At 40.7% G+C, this 16,863-nt stretch overlaps 2 protein-coding genes across 3 annotated transcripts; both read left to right on the top strand.

Annotated features, from left to right (window-relative positions):
- The first annotated feature begins 1,137 nt into the window (after positions 1-1,137).
- vsig10l (V-set and immunoglobulin domain containing 10 like) lies at positions 1,138-8,376 on the top strand. 2 transcript variants are annotated; one of them, XM_071520354.1, is made up of 12 exons: positions 1,138-1,358; positions 1,623-1,952; positions 2,625-2,897; positions 3,562-3,828; positions 4,280-4,522; positions 5,051-5,329; positions 5,647-5,739; positions 6,222-6,446; positions 6,544-6,663; positions 6,794-6,834; positions 7,473-7,563; positions 7,654-8,376. In XM_071520354.1, exons 1-12 carry the CDS (start codon positions 1,304-1,306, stop codon positions 7,662-7,664), a joined length of 2,028 nt encoding a protein of 675 aa, XP_071376455.1. In that variant the 5' UTR covers positions 1,138-1,303; the 3' UTR covers positions 7,665-8,376. The 2 variants fall into 2 exon arrangements, with proteins under 2 accessions (XP_071376455.1, XP_071376454.1); XM_071520353.1 differs by having other exon boundaries at positions 7,473-7,559.
- Positions 8,377-10,036: 1,660 nt separating this feature from the next.
- LOC139644810 (myelin-associated glycoprotein-like) lies at positions 10,037-14,485 on the top strand. Its single transcript, XM_071520303.1, has 6 exons — positions 10,037-10,409; positions 10,947-11,240; positions 12,341-12,610; positions 12,736-12,972; positions 13,449-13,735; positions 14,234-14,485. Exons 1-6 carry the CDS (start codon positions 10,037-10,039, stop codon positions 14,483-14,485), a joined length of 1,713 nt encoding a protein of 570 aa, XP_071376404.1.
- The last annotated feature ends 2,378 nt before the right edge of the window (positions 14,486-16,863 follow it).

A 16,863-nucleotide genomic window follows, 5' to 3' on the forward strand; every position in this document is an offset into this window, starting at 1 on the left:
CATTACAGTGCACAAATTCCTCCAAATTCCTTGGATTAGATGGCTCTGTTCCTGTAACTGATAGGACCTTGATGGTTGGAACTTAATTATGCGTCAGGAGTGAAGTTAAAATTGATAATGCCACATACATGCTGAAATTGACAGAGAAAAGTCTCATCTTGTTCACTGTTAAAAGGATATGTAATTTTCAACACATCTGTGAGTCTAGTTTGGGAAAACACACATTTGCGTTAGCTACTTTTCAACACCACATCTATTAGTAGCAACACATAGTGGCACTATGTATGTTATTAATGTGCTAATGGGTAACACAAATAAATGGTACATCCTTAATAAGAACAGGGAGACCAAGTCCAAAGTATTTTTTTTAGAGCCAGTATGTTTCATCTTGGTGGAATTAAGTTCTACCTATGGGAACCAGTGATTATTGTAGCAGTTTTCTAGAAGCATCGGGGCATGTAAAGCACTGTATATCCTTAAGTACGAGATCAAGTCAAAGCAGATTTATTTTCATTCAACCGTATACAGTGCACAGTATATGGACAACATAGACAGGGCAAGGAATGCAGTCCAACCTGTTGAGGGTTTAACCATATAGCCTATCCATTAACCACCTTATATTTGGCTATAAATTGGATAAACTTAATTCTAATTACTTAGTCTAACTATTAATTCTAATGATTTATTACAAGCAGCTATATGCAAGAAACTAGCATCTGTATTGGGACATCGGGCTCTGCGGGTCATCTCATGGGATCCAGATCGCTTCACTTTCTCATATTACTGTTTGTTAAGTCGACTGCTTTGCTCAAGGTGTTCTTGAAGATACTGATCTAGAATAGCCGAGCACGAGCACCACTTTGCATAATAGGTAAATTCATAAAGTGTTACAGCAATCATCTGCCTTATATTCTTTATCATTGTGTTATATGGCTATAAATCAAACAGAGATAAATTCTACATTAAAAAATAATACTAAAGTAGAAATAAGGGAGGCACTGTTTTGTGTAATTAGATGAGAGGTGTGGTCTCACGTGCACAATCAAGACTTTTGACTCAGCACAGGTGAACTGCTCTCGCGCCCTGATGACAGGTTACTACTTGAGCAGCTCGAGCACACCGGAGGATTCACAATCACTGCTGTGCAAGACTCCAAGGACATTTCTCAGTTTGTGGGCTTATGCTATGTTGGAAAGAGAGTTAAAATTAACAAACTGTAATTCTTTGTTAAATGTAAGGTAGCCCATTCCGTTCTTAAGTTCGTGAGCTCCACGACTTTTTTTCGTGTTTTATTTTCAGTGAAATGACGTGGCTAAGTGCAATTTTGCTGGCGTTGATGCTTAGCGTTACTTTTCAAGGTAAGCTTAAATAAATATCAAGCTTGGTTCCGGGTTTAAATTAACAAGCCTAATACCGTAGCCTTGTTTATAAAAGTAAAAAAAACCCATTTAGATTAAGTTTTGTAAAACAAAGGAAAAATAGATTTAGCCTAAGCCTGTATAGGTTTGTTTGGGAAACATGTTGAACCAGATTCAGGATAAAAATATGTGCATTTTACCTCAATTTCCCACCAGCGCATATTTCCTCCTTTTTATACTAATTCCTTGTGTCCATGCTGATAGGTGCACACTGTGACCTGCAGGTTTCCCCCCCTGGCCCTACTCTGGTCAATGCCCAAGTTGGCAGAAATGTGACACTGGCTGTGTCCTTCAGTGGTGCTTCTGACCCTGTGGTTAGGTGGTTTATGGGTAATTTACCTGTGGTCACCTGGACTATTGGCTCCAGCACTCCCCCAGACATACCCAATGTCCACAATGAGGTGCTGAAGATCGAGCCAGATGGATCCCTTGTCTTGGTGAATGTGCAGCTTGGCTACAGCAACAACTACACCATGGAGATAACAAAGTCTGGACTGGGCACAGCCTCTGCGAGTTTCATTCTGAAAGTATATGGTGAGTACATGATGGGGTTCTCACTTGGAGACAAGCTTTTGTAGCAGTGTTTTTCAAAGACTGGGGCAGGATTCAGTGGCTGGTTGCAGAAAATCGTTTGCCAAATTATTGTGGAGAAAATGGTTTCCAAAGCTGCTGGCTATGTTGCCAAAAGCTTCCCAAATTCCTGCAGTGAAGCTAGGCTGCATGAAATGTTATGTAAATTTAGGATTTGAGCCAAACTACAGGGTAAAGGGATGTTCTGGTAGCTCAGCAGGCTGAGGCACACATCATGTACTGCGATGTTTGTTCAAATTCAGTTCAGAACCCTTGTCTCCTATCCTCTCTCTCCACAGTATACCATCTAATAAAGTACCATATTCATCTGTATTATACCTTATTTTGTCCTGTATTATTATAATATGCTTTGGCGACACTCAATACTACTTGATTCATGCCAATAAATCTTTCTCTGAATCTGAACAAGAAATGCCATGATATAATCTCTCAGGCAGCAGGGAGGCGTAGGGAGACTTTATCCTCTGGGCATCAATGAAGTTTCACATTTTATTATCTTTCAAAATGGAGCTGGCAAACACAATAGTGCATTTGAATGGAAAGAAAGTTGAAGCACCATTGTTCTTGATGTTGTTTTGACTAAAGTGTTTATGCGTCCACCTTTTGCTTTCACAGAATCCATCCAGAATGTGACTCTGAGCACACAGCCTGATTATGCCACGGAGGGAGTTGACAAGTTCACCCTGCTGTACAGCACGCTGCAAGGAGAGGCTGAGCAGTGGATGTGGTTCTTCAATGGCGTGGAGATAAAGACCAACTCGCACTACTCTGTGGAGCAGAAGAGCCTTGTGATCAATCGGCCAAAACGAAACGACACCGGGCAATACACCTTGTTCCTGACGAACCCCTTCAGCGATGTAACGACCCACAAGAATGTCACTGTGCTGTGTAAGAAGGAAGAGATAACTTTGAAAGACTTCACTATATCTGTCCTTACTGGCCACTGTCTGTCCATCTAAAACTGTCCTGCCTGTGGAAATGGGATCCCTCATTTTCTTACTTCCAGTGGTGGAAAAAGTACTCAAAACCTTAACTTAAGTAAAAGTAGCAACACCATAATGGAAAAATACTTCATTAAATTAAGAGATCTGCATTCAAAATTTTACCTAAGTATAGAAGTATTGGCAGTAAAATGTACTGAAATATCAAAAGTAAAAGTACTCATTCTGAAGAACGGTCCCTTTCAAAGTGTTAAATTATTGATGCATTAATGTAATGTAGGTCTAACTACTCTATATACTGTTGGTAGTTTGAACTCTATTTCATATGAGCTTATTGCATGTTTTGCATGTAAAACCTTAGTAACTAGTACAGCCATCAGATAAATGTAGTGGAGTAAAAGTACAATATTTAAAAGTATATAAAGTCTCACAAAATGGAAATACACAAGTAAACTGCCAGTACCTCAGAATTGTACATAAGTACAGTACTTGAGTCACTGTCCACCTCTGCTTACTTCACACTGATCTATGTAAAATCCATTTTGCACCAGCTTGTGGAAAGTTTACTTGTATCTTAAAAATCTGGCACCCATGTCCCTCTCTCTTCCTAGATGGACCAGACGAGCCGATACTCGAGGCCAGTCCAGCGCAGTCCTTCTATGTGTCTGGGGATTCGCTCAGCCTCTCCTGTCAGGCAGAGGGATTCCCACAGCCGTCTGCTGAATGGGTCTTTGGTGGTCAGACGCTCTCTGATTCCCACAAAGGAGTCCTGAATCTGACCAATGTGCAGCCGAGTCAGGGAGGCGCGTACACCTGCAAGCTGCTCAATGAGAAGAGTGGAGCACGGCGCCAGAGGAACATGACTGTATACATTTATGGTATGTAGACAGTAGGAGTATTACAGTCTTCTGGGTATGCATGTGAAAGGATGCAGCGTTTTGCAAGTCCCTGCCTTAATTTATCTTAATGTCATACTTAAGTGTGTCTGGAAGAATATTATAATTGGGCCACACCAACAATAACAAGATAACAGATGTGACTATGTGCATGTCGCTCTTTTCATGTTTTCACTTTAATTGATGGATTACATGGGCTTCTTGAAAAAAATCCTTGGGCTTATTAAACGCTTTCAAAACCCACTAGAGAAACTAAAAAAACACATGGTGGGTAAAGCTAAAAACGAGGCTGCTGTGCCAATGCTTAGCTCCTGAAAAGCTGACATTTTGGAGATACAAGATTTTCGCCTGACAGTGATTAGATGTTTTATGTTTCAGTGCTTGCTTGGTTCTAGTCAAATAATGATGCATAAACAATTCTCTCATTGGACAGAGAAGCCGTTGGGCAACCCGCTCTGCTCTGTGAAGTCGGCGAATAACGATGACCTGCAGTACCACTGTCACTGGTCAGGGGGCGCTCCAAAGGCCCAGCTCTCCTTCCCAGCTCTGAGCAACAGCAGCAGTGGGGCTGGGCACCTCAGCCTGACTGTGACTGCTTCAGACGACCTCAATGGGAAAACCGTCACTTGCATTGCAGACCACCCTCTCCAGCAGAATAAGTGTAATATTACGGCACGTAAGTTTAAGGTTTTTTACTGGATCATTATTTGTCTAGAGGCTCAACAACCTGTTCTTCCAGAATACTTTGTCTGCATAATGACCATTAGTGATTTCAGTTGCCAACCTTAAAGGATAAGTTTGGTGATTCTGGACCTATACACAGTAAAATTTGTCTTTTGCATACCTGTAGTACGTTGATCCACAGAGAATATTTGCTCTGGAGTCAACTGTCGGTTGAAACGGCGAGCTCCATTGCTAGTTGCTTGTTCCTAATTAGTGAAAATGTGCAGAATTGTGTCATGAAATCAGAGTTAATTTTAATTTATGCACTTTGCAACTTTCCCATTTACTCTCAGCTCCCCTGTGGAGCCGATAAATGGCTTTTTTGGAGATATTTTGACATACTCCATTTGGACTCATTGTTAGCAGCGAGAGGCCTAGCAACGGAGCTCAGATCCAAGTACTACAAGTATCCAAGAGACAAATTATATATCAGTCCAAAATTGCTGAATTTATCCTTTAAGTAAAACCTTATATTCCCCAGGTAGTCCAATGGAGTTCTTGCCAAGTGTCAGAACCACAGTTGACTTGGAGGGCAAAGTAGTGGTCACCATTCAGTGTATCAGTGAAGCCTCTCCTAAAGCTGTGGTCACATGGTCCAGAGGGAGCGAGGTTGTCACCAACGGGACAAAATACCAGATCAGCGCCGACACCACGCAGCTCAGGATTCGAGATTACAACATCAGCAGCTTTCTCCTCAAAAACTACACCTGCACCTGCCGCAACCCGCTGGGCAGCCAGAGAAGGGACACTCGGCTACAAGGTCTGAGGAAATGTTTGCTTTGGACTATAGTCTGTTTGTCACCATACATACTGCAGGTTACAACACAGCCTTTATTTGTGCTGTCTTCAAATACTGAGGAATCTGTTGCCTTCAAATTCTAATTTGGAGTACTAGCATTACCAGAGTGGAGAGGCACAATGGAGCCTCAGACGGAGAGTTAAGTAATACCTGAGATTGCTCTTTCCCTTTAAACAAAGCTCCATAGTCTCAGTATACCCCCCCCCATTCTTGCCCTCTCTCTCTTGATCTCCCTCTCTGTCTCACAACCCCCCCCCTCCCAACCTCTCTCCCTCCAGGACCGACCATCTCAGATTCCAGTCTGTTCTCTAATCAAGATGGAACCGTCATCACGCTGACCTGGGAGGTCCCGCCTACCTCTGTCGTTACAGGTAAGGCAGCTATTGCTCTGGGATGGCAGCTGTGCAAGGTTCCAGATTAATTTGTTTCGATGGGAATATTTCTTAACATGACACGGAAAGCCAACCTTCCTGTTTTGAGTTCGTACGTATCAGCAAAAACTGCCCAGGAAGAATGACAGCACAGTGTTGAAAGCAGAAACTCTAAACATAGAAGATAGGGGTGTAAATATTGCTTAATGTGTGAAGCCACTGGCGTGGTGTTGTGTGTTGGGAAAAAATGTCGAAACTATTCTGCTAGGCAAATGTCAGTTTTTGTTGATTTGTCACTCTCTCACTCTGTATAGAATAACAAGGTTTTTCCTCATCAAAGAGGCCTGTATATTGATCAATACAGTGTTTGGCCACAATCTAGTCAGGTGACGGGTCAGGGATTTCTTTGCTCTTATCCTACTGGCTTAAATGAGAAAAATAAAAAAACAAGACTAAACACAATCACATGTGCTCCTATAAAGGTTTTGACATCCAAATGAAAGGACCAGATCTCCTCAGTGCCAATCATAACGGCAGCCAAACTAAGGGCGGCTCAAACGAATATCGCTCCATTCAGCGGAAACCCGGCTCTGCTCGAAGCACGGACGTCTCGGTCCTGGATCCCAAATCAATATACAGGTTTCGGGTCATCCCCCGAGCTGGAATGACTGAGGGAGAACCGTCCGAGACCCACAGAATTGGACCAGGTATGATACCGTGTGGAAGCATCACCTATTTTATAAAAGGGTTGAGTCATGGTACCGCAGCAAAATCCTTGGTTTCGGTGTGTTCTGGTGATATTAGGTGAGGGGCTGAGCGGCCCGGCGATTGCCGGCATTGCAGCTGGAATTCCCTGCAGCCTCCTCTTCCTCCTCCTCCTCATCGGCCTCATCTACTTCTGTGTCCACTACTTCAAGAAGAAAAGTAACGATCCTTCATCACCACCAAATCTGAATCTAGTTCTCAAACATGGTGACATTTTTTGAGCATTATGACAACTTGTAACATACAGTGCTGAGTTTTTATTTTTTTACATTCCTTCTGTGTTTCTTAGGTCGGCAGACAAGATATCCAGTGTCCAGAGCAGTTGAGAAGGTTGGATTCACAATCGCCTCATTCACTCAGCACAAAATGTTCAGGAATTTTGTTTTGGTGGCATCAGTGCAGACACACACCAGCAAGTTAGTTACAGTTCATAGAGACAAACATAGTGTAGCGACAGCAAGACCTCAGAGTGCAAGATATACGACAGACGGACTCTACTTATCACGCTCCAAATACACTATCACAAAAGTTTGGACACAACACATTTTTTGTTTTTACTATTTTGCACATTTAGAATAATAGTAAAGACATCAAAACTATAAAATGACACAAATGGAATTATGCAGTGAGCAAAAAAGTGTTAAATCAAAACTATCTTATTTTAGATTCTTTCAAGTAGCCGCCCTTTGCCTTGATGGAAAGTCAAAGGCTTTGGAAAGAAATTCATACGTAGGCATCAACTTCACTATTTATATTTGTCTAAGAAACACATTTCAAGCATCTGAGCATAAGCCTTTAGATCAAAATGGCTTTACGATGATGAAAAACATAGTACATTCAATCAGGTGTGTCTTTTGACTGGTAGTGTACAGTATATATTCAGCATTAGAATTGACACAAGTTGGCAAATAAATTCTTCATCTGTGCTTTTGGTCGGTTGTTTTGAGCTTCATTCTCTTCACCCACAGGCAGTGGCGACACAACCAGATATAACTCCTCATAAGTTGCTGACAGGCGGGCTGAAGTCTCCCCCTGATTACAACATATTACATCACGTAGGTAGCATGGCTAATAAAAGATACCTAAGTGGAAGATTGTTTGTTTTGTCGATGTACAAATGAACAAGCTTGTGTCTGTTTTTTTTTTCAGGCTCCGTCTGAAAGATCAGTGGCTCTCCCCACATTCGTCCCTCCTCCGCCTGTGAGATTTGCAACAACTGTCTGAAGGACAAATAATATTCTGTTGTGTATGTTAATGTTTTGCATGCCATGCTTTTGTTTTTTGTAATGTTTGTATTTTAATGTATCATATTTTATATATTTATATCAGTCATTTTAACTAGACGAAGCTGGTCAGCGGCATACACTATTGATTCCATTGTTAAATACTACTTGTGCAATCATCCTATGTAATAATAATATTTTAAATGTGTCAATTTGTAACAGTATTTATATACAATAAATCAAATTTTAACTTTATCAATGACTTTATTTTAGCCAGATTTTGAGGCAAGCCCAGTTGCTGAAGTCAGTTTCCTGTTTTTGTCGGTATAGCGATGATTCTATTGCTGGAATTACAGGATGTCCTATGGTAAACTTTCATGATAATAGATATTTCAAGAAATCCCTTCCTCTTGTTGTTCACTATAGTCTCACAAGTTCATGACAGTTCATTTAAACCACAGATATAACCATATGCTTCTGCTCTCATGTCCACACATCACACTTTGCTCCAAAAATATCTTTCCCTGCCACTGTCAGATCAATTTTACCTAATGTTATTGAAATGGCTTCATCGGTATTTGATTTCATTTTTTGCAATGGGTGTATTGATTTCTGTATTTGCATTCTTTTTTTATGTTGCATATTTGTCATCTTGTTTTTTGTTTTTTTGTTTTTTTTTAGGTGAGATGTGCTTAAAAGTCCCTTGTTTTGTTTTGGACAAAACAGGTGCAGTTATACTTTCCCCTCTGTTTCAGCATCTTTATATGCTCAAATAAAGAAAAAAATAATTCGGACATCGTATAGCTGATACATTGCTCCTGGTATCGTGTTGTGCATTTTTGAACAAACCAAATGTTTGGGACATACTGATAGTGATGAAAAATGATACTTTGTTCATATAACTCGGCCTTGAGCATGACTTGGCTGTAACATTTTGCTTCCTTCCATTCGGTGGCCTATTGTTGAGGTAATCTCTCTTTGTCACTCTCATGCTGTGATTGATCTTTAGCTGAATGTCTGACACTTTAGTGTCTATATAGGACTACAGCTGTTTGGCGCATGTATGTCAAATGTTTTTGGTTTTAGTGTGAGGAGATTGCGAAATTGGTTTGCCCACACATGAAAAAGCAGAAGAGGATTACATATAAAGAGATAGTGTGGAAAAACGTTTCATCCATCATCAACAGAGGGTACAAAGAGCATCTGAGGTAAGCACATTTTCATAATGTCATGCTATTAATTACACATTGAGCTGAATGTGGAGAATATGAAAAAACATGTTTACACTTCAAATAGATGGATCAATTCAAACTTGTAATACTTCCCAACCACAAAAGTTGTCTTTCCATTTTTCCTCACATTATATTCTGTAGAATTCACTACATAAATGTTATATTGTTATTTCCCATTATGCTTCCCAGGTAATGACCATGGGCTTTCATAGAGGACCTCACTTCCTTGTCATTCAAGGTATTTTTTCCCGAGAAAACAATTTATTCACAATTTTTAGCCAATTTTCTTTTTAGCTTTTCAGTACAGTTCTCAAAATACTGCAACTGTGATCTGCTACTGAGAGGAGTGATTTATGCGGATACAGTACTACTTTTTCTCAGGATGTCATTTTGTTCTCTCCATGGACCTGATCTGTTTATCATAACCTCCTGCTGTGTGCCTTACCATTATATCCAGAGGTGGAAAGAGTTCTAGAATGTCCTACTCAAGTGGAATATTACATTCCTAGTATTTTACTTAAGTAGAAGTAAAAGTACCAATGTAAAAAGCTACTGAAGTACTAGTAAATGTTATGAGTTACTTTTTTTTTTTTTTTTTTTAAAGAACATTGTGATCTTTCCCATGCAATTCTCAAAGGACAAGAGGACAGAGTTCAAACTAGGTTCTATTAATTGGAAAAATTGGAAATTACAAAATAAAGTGCACAAAGTAAAGCCAGATTACTCTTCTCTTCTTTGCTGTCTGACAGTTCAACTTTGAATGCCTCCACACTTGGCCTATTTACTAGGTCCAGTTCTGTTGCTTATAGAGAGCCACAACATTTGTGCTCTGTAAAGGATGTGATTCAAAATGTAGTGAACTACAATACTTTAGTAAAATGTACTTAAGTAAAAAATTACTGACTTAAAAAGCAATACTAAAAAAGGACAAATACACCAAAAAGCTACTCAATTAGGCTACAGTAACAGGAGTAAATGCAATTAGTTACTTCCACCCATCATATTAGGATATTATATTATATCCCATCATTCTCTCATTAACATTCACCTTGATCAGCTGCCCTTCTGTTTCCAGTGATGTGGAGCGTACTGGTGATGGGTGACAAGTGGGGAGTCACCCTGCCGAGCCGGGTGTCTGCCTTGACGGGGTCTTGTGTGGTCGTCCCGTGTTCCTTCACCCACCCGACCTCTCACACCCCCCGCGACGCCTCCTGGTACCTCTACTCCAAGATACCCAGAAACTACCCCTTGGTCTACAGCAGCGCACGGCCCAAAGCTGTAGAGGAGCATTTCAGAGGCAGAACCAAGCTGCTGGGAAACGTCCCCAACGGTACCTGCACCTTGCTGATCACCGACGTGACGGCACAGCACAATGGAGAGGCGATCTATCCTTGGATTGATGACGCCGGGTTTAAATTCTACCAGAAGGTGGTGACCCTGGTAGTCTCAGGTCAGCTTGCATTAAACTACCTCAAGAATGTCTTTAAATCAAAGGGTTTGATTATGAGCAATCCTAGGGGGAAAAGAAAACTCATCTTCTTTTAAATGTGTACTTGAAAATAGGGGTATGATTGAAATCAACATCACAATAATCATAAGAATGTTTCAATACATGTCATGGCTCAGGTATCCAAAATCACATGTTTATCGCATTGACCCGCATAGTATTGTTAAGTGTGATGTCACATAAAATGATGACGTTTTCTAATAATATTCCTTGTTTCATACCTAATTTTGTCAGAGTTTAAAATTAAATTTGCTTGTTATCATCAACTTAGACAACAGAATTGTGTATCACGATATCACACTATCATTATCATATCACGATATGATTCCACTGAAAGACGCTAAACAATAATATTGAATTATTGCTCAGCCCTACTTGAAATGTTGTGAAATTCATCAAGTTTGTGTCCTCTACCTTTTGAAAGTACTTTTCTCTTACGTGTTTATATTTTGTCTCTGCTGACTTTTTTTGTTTTTACAGGAACGGCAACTAAACCAGCGATGACGGTCAGTGAGGAGCTTGTGGCGGGAGGTGCTGTCAGGGTTTCCTGTGAGGTCAGTCACTCCTGCCCCTTAGCTCCTCCCTCCCTCTCCTTTGGGAAGCACAGGGGCGAGGTAGCAGTGAGGAACGCAGACGAGGGAGACGGACGCTGGCGCTCGCTCTCAACTATAACGTTCACTGCCAAAGCAGAGGATCATGGGAAGGCAGTGGGGTGTACGGTCACACACCCAGGAGGACAGACTGCCACCGGGGACACGGTGCTCAACGTGAGCTGTGAGTCCAAGCCAGTGTTACATACTGTACATTACCCTGATGCTGTCAACCTGCTTTTGTTGTGGAAATACCCGCATTGAAAAAGAGAGAAGAGTCAGATGTGTGTGTCTCTCACTGGTTGGGGCCATTCATGGATTGAATTGAGAATGCATGGTAAATTCCAATTCAGTTCCTGGAGTTGGAATTGGAATGTTACACAGCTCTAAGGAAACAGAACTGGAATTGAATTGGAATGACAGGAAACTGAATTCCATTAAATTCCATTAAATTCCACTTTGTCTTGACTTGCTAAACATTATAAATCAAACATTATGAATCAAATAAAAGACAGTTAAACAAATCAAATGCATTCCATCATAATGTATGTATTACAATATCAAGTTATGCTTTAACATTTTATGATATTCAGTATAATCTCAGATATGTGGTAAGAAAAAACAAAGAAAACATGAATTTCACTAAACTTCCTGAAATTCCAATTCACTTCCAATTTCTCAGTGGAATTGGAATTGATGAGTTCATTCATGAATTGACGCTGACCATTGCCACCATGTGGTGATCAGATGCTGAAAATAGGTTTTAGATCTATGTAGTAGATTGTGCCATTTTGCAATGACAAATACCTCCGTTACATTTAGACTTAGCTGTTAGGACGATGGGGGATGAAATTAACGGAACTTGTCATTGCTTTGATTAAATTGCGACTGGACTATGCCACTGTTGTTGTTGTTGTTGCTTTTTGTCTGTCTGACTGTTTCTCTCTCTTACTCTCCTTTTCTTCCTGGTTTTTCATCTGAGATTATTTATGATTTTTCTGAATGTAAAGCTGGTGCTATTGCTCCAAAGTAAAAATGGCACTTTGATCTCAATGTGACCTGGATAATAACAGGTTAAATACCAACATATATTTAAAGATTTAGCTGCTAGTGTAAGGAAGGAAACCCACAGTGACCTACACTTGGCTTGTGTGATGAACACCAAAATGAGGAAGAGTGCTGACCTTGCATAATGGCATAATGTGCCACAATTACATTTCTATTTTGTCCTACAGTTGCATCATCACTACTTCCCTGTCTCCTTTTTTTTTTTTTTTATCTCAGATTCTCCCAAGTCTGCGAACGTCTCTGCAGACAAGTCAGTGGTTCAGGTTGGTACAAATGTGTCCCTAGCATGTACCAGTGATGCTAATCCTCCTGCCAGCTCCTTCATATGGTACAGTCTGAAGGATGGACTTCTCACCGCTCTGAACCACAGTGCAGAAACCATCACAGTCACCGTCCTGGACCCTGATGAGAACATATTTCACTGCACAGCGGTCAACACTCTGGGCAGGGCCAGCTCTTCAGCTGCTTTTGTGGTTACAGCAGAATGTGAGTTCTCCCTAATTGGGTTGAATCGATCCTATGTAAAATAATACTCATTGCTTTCACATTCAAATATTGACCCAAATCATCCATGACATGACAATTAATCACGCACTATTGTTTGAACTCAGATGAGCCAGCCGTTTTGCCCGAGTCCAGCTGCTCGTACCACGTTGGCCACATGGTTTGCAGGTGTGCTGTCAAGGCTCGTCCGTTGGCAGCAGTGTACTGGATGGTAAATGGACAACCCCGAGTCTCCACCTCTGCCTCAACAGTCTCTCCCCTGAATCACACAGTAGAGGAGACCTGGTCCACTGCAGGTGCTGCTGAGAACACGTCTGTGAGCTGTGTGGTCAACAACACCCGTGGTCAGCGTGAAGTTCTCCTGTCAGTCTTTGTAAAAGGTAGTGAAACATTTCAAAATCCCGTCTTGTGTCTCACCTCCTCTCACACTCTTCCCAGCCCTTGACTGTGCCATATTTCAGGGTGATATCACTGAGGGAGTGCACTTGCTCAGATACTTCTTCATTAGTGATGGGACGATCTGCTTATCTCACCATACGTTTCGATACACAATATGGGATTCACGATTTGATACAACCACGATATGATGTAATCAATCAAACTTCAATGACAACAAAGTCTGACTGTGTAGAATTATGTTTATTTCTGAGCCACAAATATTTCTAGCAATGGTATTGGCTTGCTAGAATGTAATCAACAATTTAAAAGTGTCATTAAAAAGTGCAAATAGTATAATTTGCATGGAAATCTTGTGAAATAGTGATGGGCACGCCGTCTCATTTGTGATTACTACTATTTTTTTCATTAATGTATTTTCCAGCCCATCCAACCAACGTGTCCATTGGCCAGTCACCAGCCCGCCCCATGGTGGGAGAGACTGCCATGCTCTTCTGCCGGGGTCAGGGCCACCCTCCACTGAGCCTCTTCAGATGGTACCTTGTGCAGGGGGAGCGTAGCATCCAGCTCAGGGAGAGTTCAGAGCGTCTCAGCCTCCCAGATCTGACCAGAGACACCAGATCCTTCCGCTGTTTGGCCGGGAATGAGATGGGAGAGACCGAATCTCCAATCATGGCAGTAAATGTGGAATGTATGCGCTACTGGAAGGATGTATCCACCCTAAAACCTAATTAAAATATGCTATTTCTATGATTATAGAGAGTTTAGCATGAACAACTCTCTGTCAAATTTAGTTTAGTTAATTTTTCTGTTTTAAAGGGGCGATAAGTAAATTTTTACTGCCCCATAGAACAAAATGACCATAATGTATAATCAGCTATGAAGGCTAAAATGCCTTGATCTCGAGGCAAAAAAGCAAATGACAAAGCAATATTATGATTACAGTACTTTGCATCGTGATATATTACATTGTATTTATTGTTGTCAATCACAGGTCATCAACACAAGGAGATGGGAGGGGTGGGGGTGCTGTGCCAGAGACCTGTGTAGGAGGAAATAAGTCAATATAGTTTCATCTATTACTTAGTGCCCCTTGAAAGTGGATTTATACAACATAACATAATATCCACCTCTCTCTCTCTCTCTCTCTCTCTCTTTTTTTTTTTTTTTTCTCTCTCTGTCTCAGATGCCCCAGTTATCTTGTCACAGTCATCATGTTCGGTGGTAGATGAGGCCATCAGGTGTGAATGTGTGGTGGATTCACATCCGGCGGCCAGCGTCGTCTGGACGCTGAACACAGACCATAATCAGACGCTCAATATCACCTCTCAGCTCAACGGGAGGATCTTGACATCAATTCTCACCGGACCAAAGAGCACAGACATGAGTGATGATATCCTCTGCAATACGACCAATGAGCATGGAAGTTCCTTCCACAAACTTTCAATTCAAGGCAAGTGATCCTTACACTTTGCATTTGCACTACCTTGCCCTAACTAAGCTGCTGTTTTAATCCTATTTACGGTGGCATTATTATTTATCTGTGGCAGGTGAATCGTCTTTGGTGTCAACAATCTATGGAGGAGTTGGATTTGTATTGGTGCTAGTACTTGGTAGTACTTTATTTTGGAAATTCTACACCACCAAAAGGCAAGTGTAGAGAATACATGTTGTAGCAGCCAATAATGTAATAACTACCGTTAATGTAATAACTGCCAATAACGTAATAATTTTTCCGTTCTTAATGTAATAAAAGTCGATAATGTAATAACTGGCCAATAATGTAATACATTTTCTGAACCAATAACGTAATAACTTTTTGCGCATAATGTAATAAGTTATTACATTATTGGCTGGTTATTACATTATTAGCTGGGTTAAAAAGTGGCTATAAAGTGTCACACTTCCATGACACTTACCCTTACTGTTGCCGCTTTCAAATAGCTGCTCAAAAACCTGACCACACACACACACACTAGGAATTATGACTATTTATTTGTTTGTGGTACATTAATTGGTTGGTGAGAACTAAGTCTTCGACACAAGCTCTGAAGGACCAGGGTTGAAGATTAATTTGAGATGCAGCTTAGCACTGTGTGTCAAGTTTTTCTAGTCATAAATCTGTAATAAACATTGTGTTTTGGTTAGGCGCCTATTCGAATTTTGAAAGTTTAGAGTGTATAAGGGCTTAAAACATTATAATGGAAGTATATGATGGCCATTCCCATGCTCAATTATGTCTCATAAGTTGCTGCAGTAATTGTTGGGTTGAAACCATTTGTTACACAGATTTGGTGCAAAATTTAACCATTTTTGACCTCTTGAGAATTGATAAAAATTGTCAAAAATCCCTCCAAAATACCACATTAAGACACCAAGACATTGAGGAACACCATAGAAAAATCCAAGCTGTGCTTTGGTATTAAAAACTATTGACATTTGGAGATTTCTGTAAGAATTGCATTTTGCTGCGATTGGATGGCAAGCACTTCTGTTCTGGAAATTGCTCAGAACCCCCTCCCCCCCTTATTGTCAATATACATAGGTATGCCATACATCCTCTGAATGCCCTAGGTCTCTAGTTTGTGGTTGTAAAGTTTCATGAGGCTGTGATTATCCTAGAGGTCACAATAGGTCATTTTATACAGTGAGGTCAAGTTTAAAAAAAATGGTCTCACTACAATGAAATGGCTACTATGGGGACTAACATCATCACACATGAATACAATTGGGCTCATTGGATCCACAAGAGTCTCAGCTTTCCAGTCGTACACAATTTATGCAATGCCAAGACTGTTTAGGGACCCCAGTATGCAGAAATATTCAAATACACCATTTTTTGAATAGGTGAAAATAACACATTTATACTGCATGCAAAAAACTACATGGTTTTTGCCAAAAACTTGGGATGGGATTAGCATAAAGTGGGCATGTCTGTAAAGGGGAGACTCGTGGGTACCCATAGAACTCATTTTCATTCAGATATCTTGAGGTGAGAGGTCAAGGGACCCCTTTGAAAATGGCCATGCCAGTTTTTCCCTCACTAAAATTGAGCCTAACTTTGGAGCGTTATTTAGCCCCCTTCACGACAAGCTAGCATGACATGGTTGGTACCAATGCATGCCTTAGGTCATCTAGTTACCTCCGCCAAGGAGGTTATGTTTTCGTTTGTTTGTCTGTTTGTCTGTTTGTCTGTCTGTTAGCAGGATTACGGAAAAACTACTGACCTGATTTTCATGAAACTTGGTGGAAGGGTGTAGCATGGGCCAAGGAAGAACCCATTAAATTTTGGAGCGGATCCGGATCCGACTCACAAACAAGCAATAACAGCACGAACCTTGGCGGAGGTCTGCGCTCTCCGAGTGCCCTTCTAGTTTCATATGATACCAGTATCTTCACTCTAGCTTTAAAACTGAGCCCGCTACAGCCTCTGAAAGACAGTAATGTCGGCCGAGGGCGCAGACGCCCCCGCGGGTCTTAATTAGAATGATCTCACAAATTTGTATATCCTCTTGCACTAAATATATAACAAATGTTAATCTATGTGCATGAATCTCAACCAAATAAACTGTATTTATTAAATTAAATCACTAATTACCTTTCAACGTGTGATAAGGAAGACAGACAGTTTGCAGACAAAGGAAGAAAGCCTAATGTCAGAGTCACATGACTGGATAACTTGTCAGTCAACGGCCAATTAGTGGTCAATTATGGGGACTGCCAAAGAAAATACACGTCTTCAAGTGCTGAATAGCTATAATAGTGTGGTTGAAACAGTTTGCTTGAAAAAATGTTTTAAATATGTTTAATTAAAGATGACATTTGTCTTCAGCATCTTC

Source organism: Centroberyx affinis, unplaced genomic scaffold, assembly GCF_046629955.1.
Source record: "Centroberyx affinis isolate AG114_WGS23_722 - 3 ecotype Tasmania unplaced genomic scaffold, CSIRO-AGI_Caff_v1 ptg000792l_1, whole genome shotgun sequence".
Classification (NCBI taxonomy): domain Eukaryota; kingdom Metazoa; phylum Chordata; class Actinopteri; order Beryciformes; family Berycidae; genus Centroberyx; species Centroberyx affinis.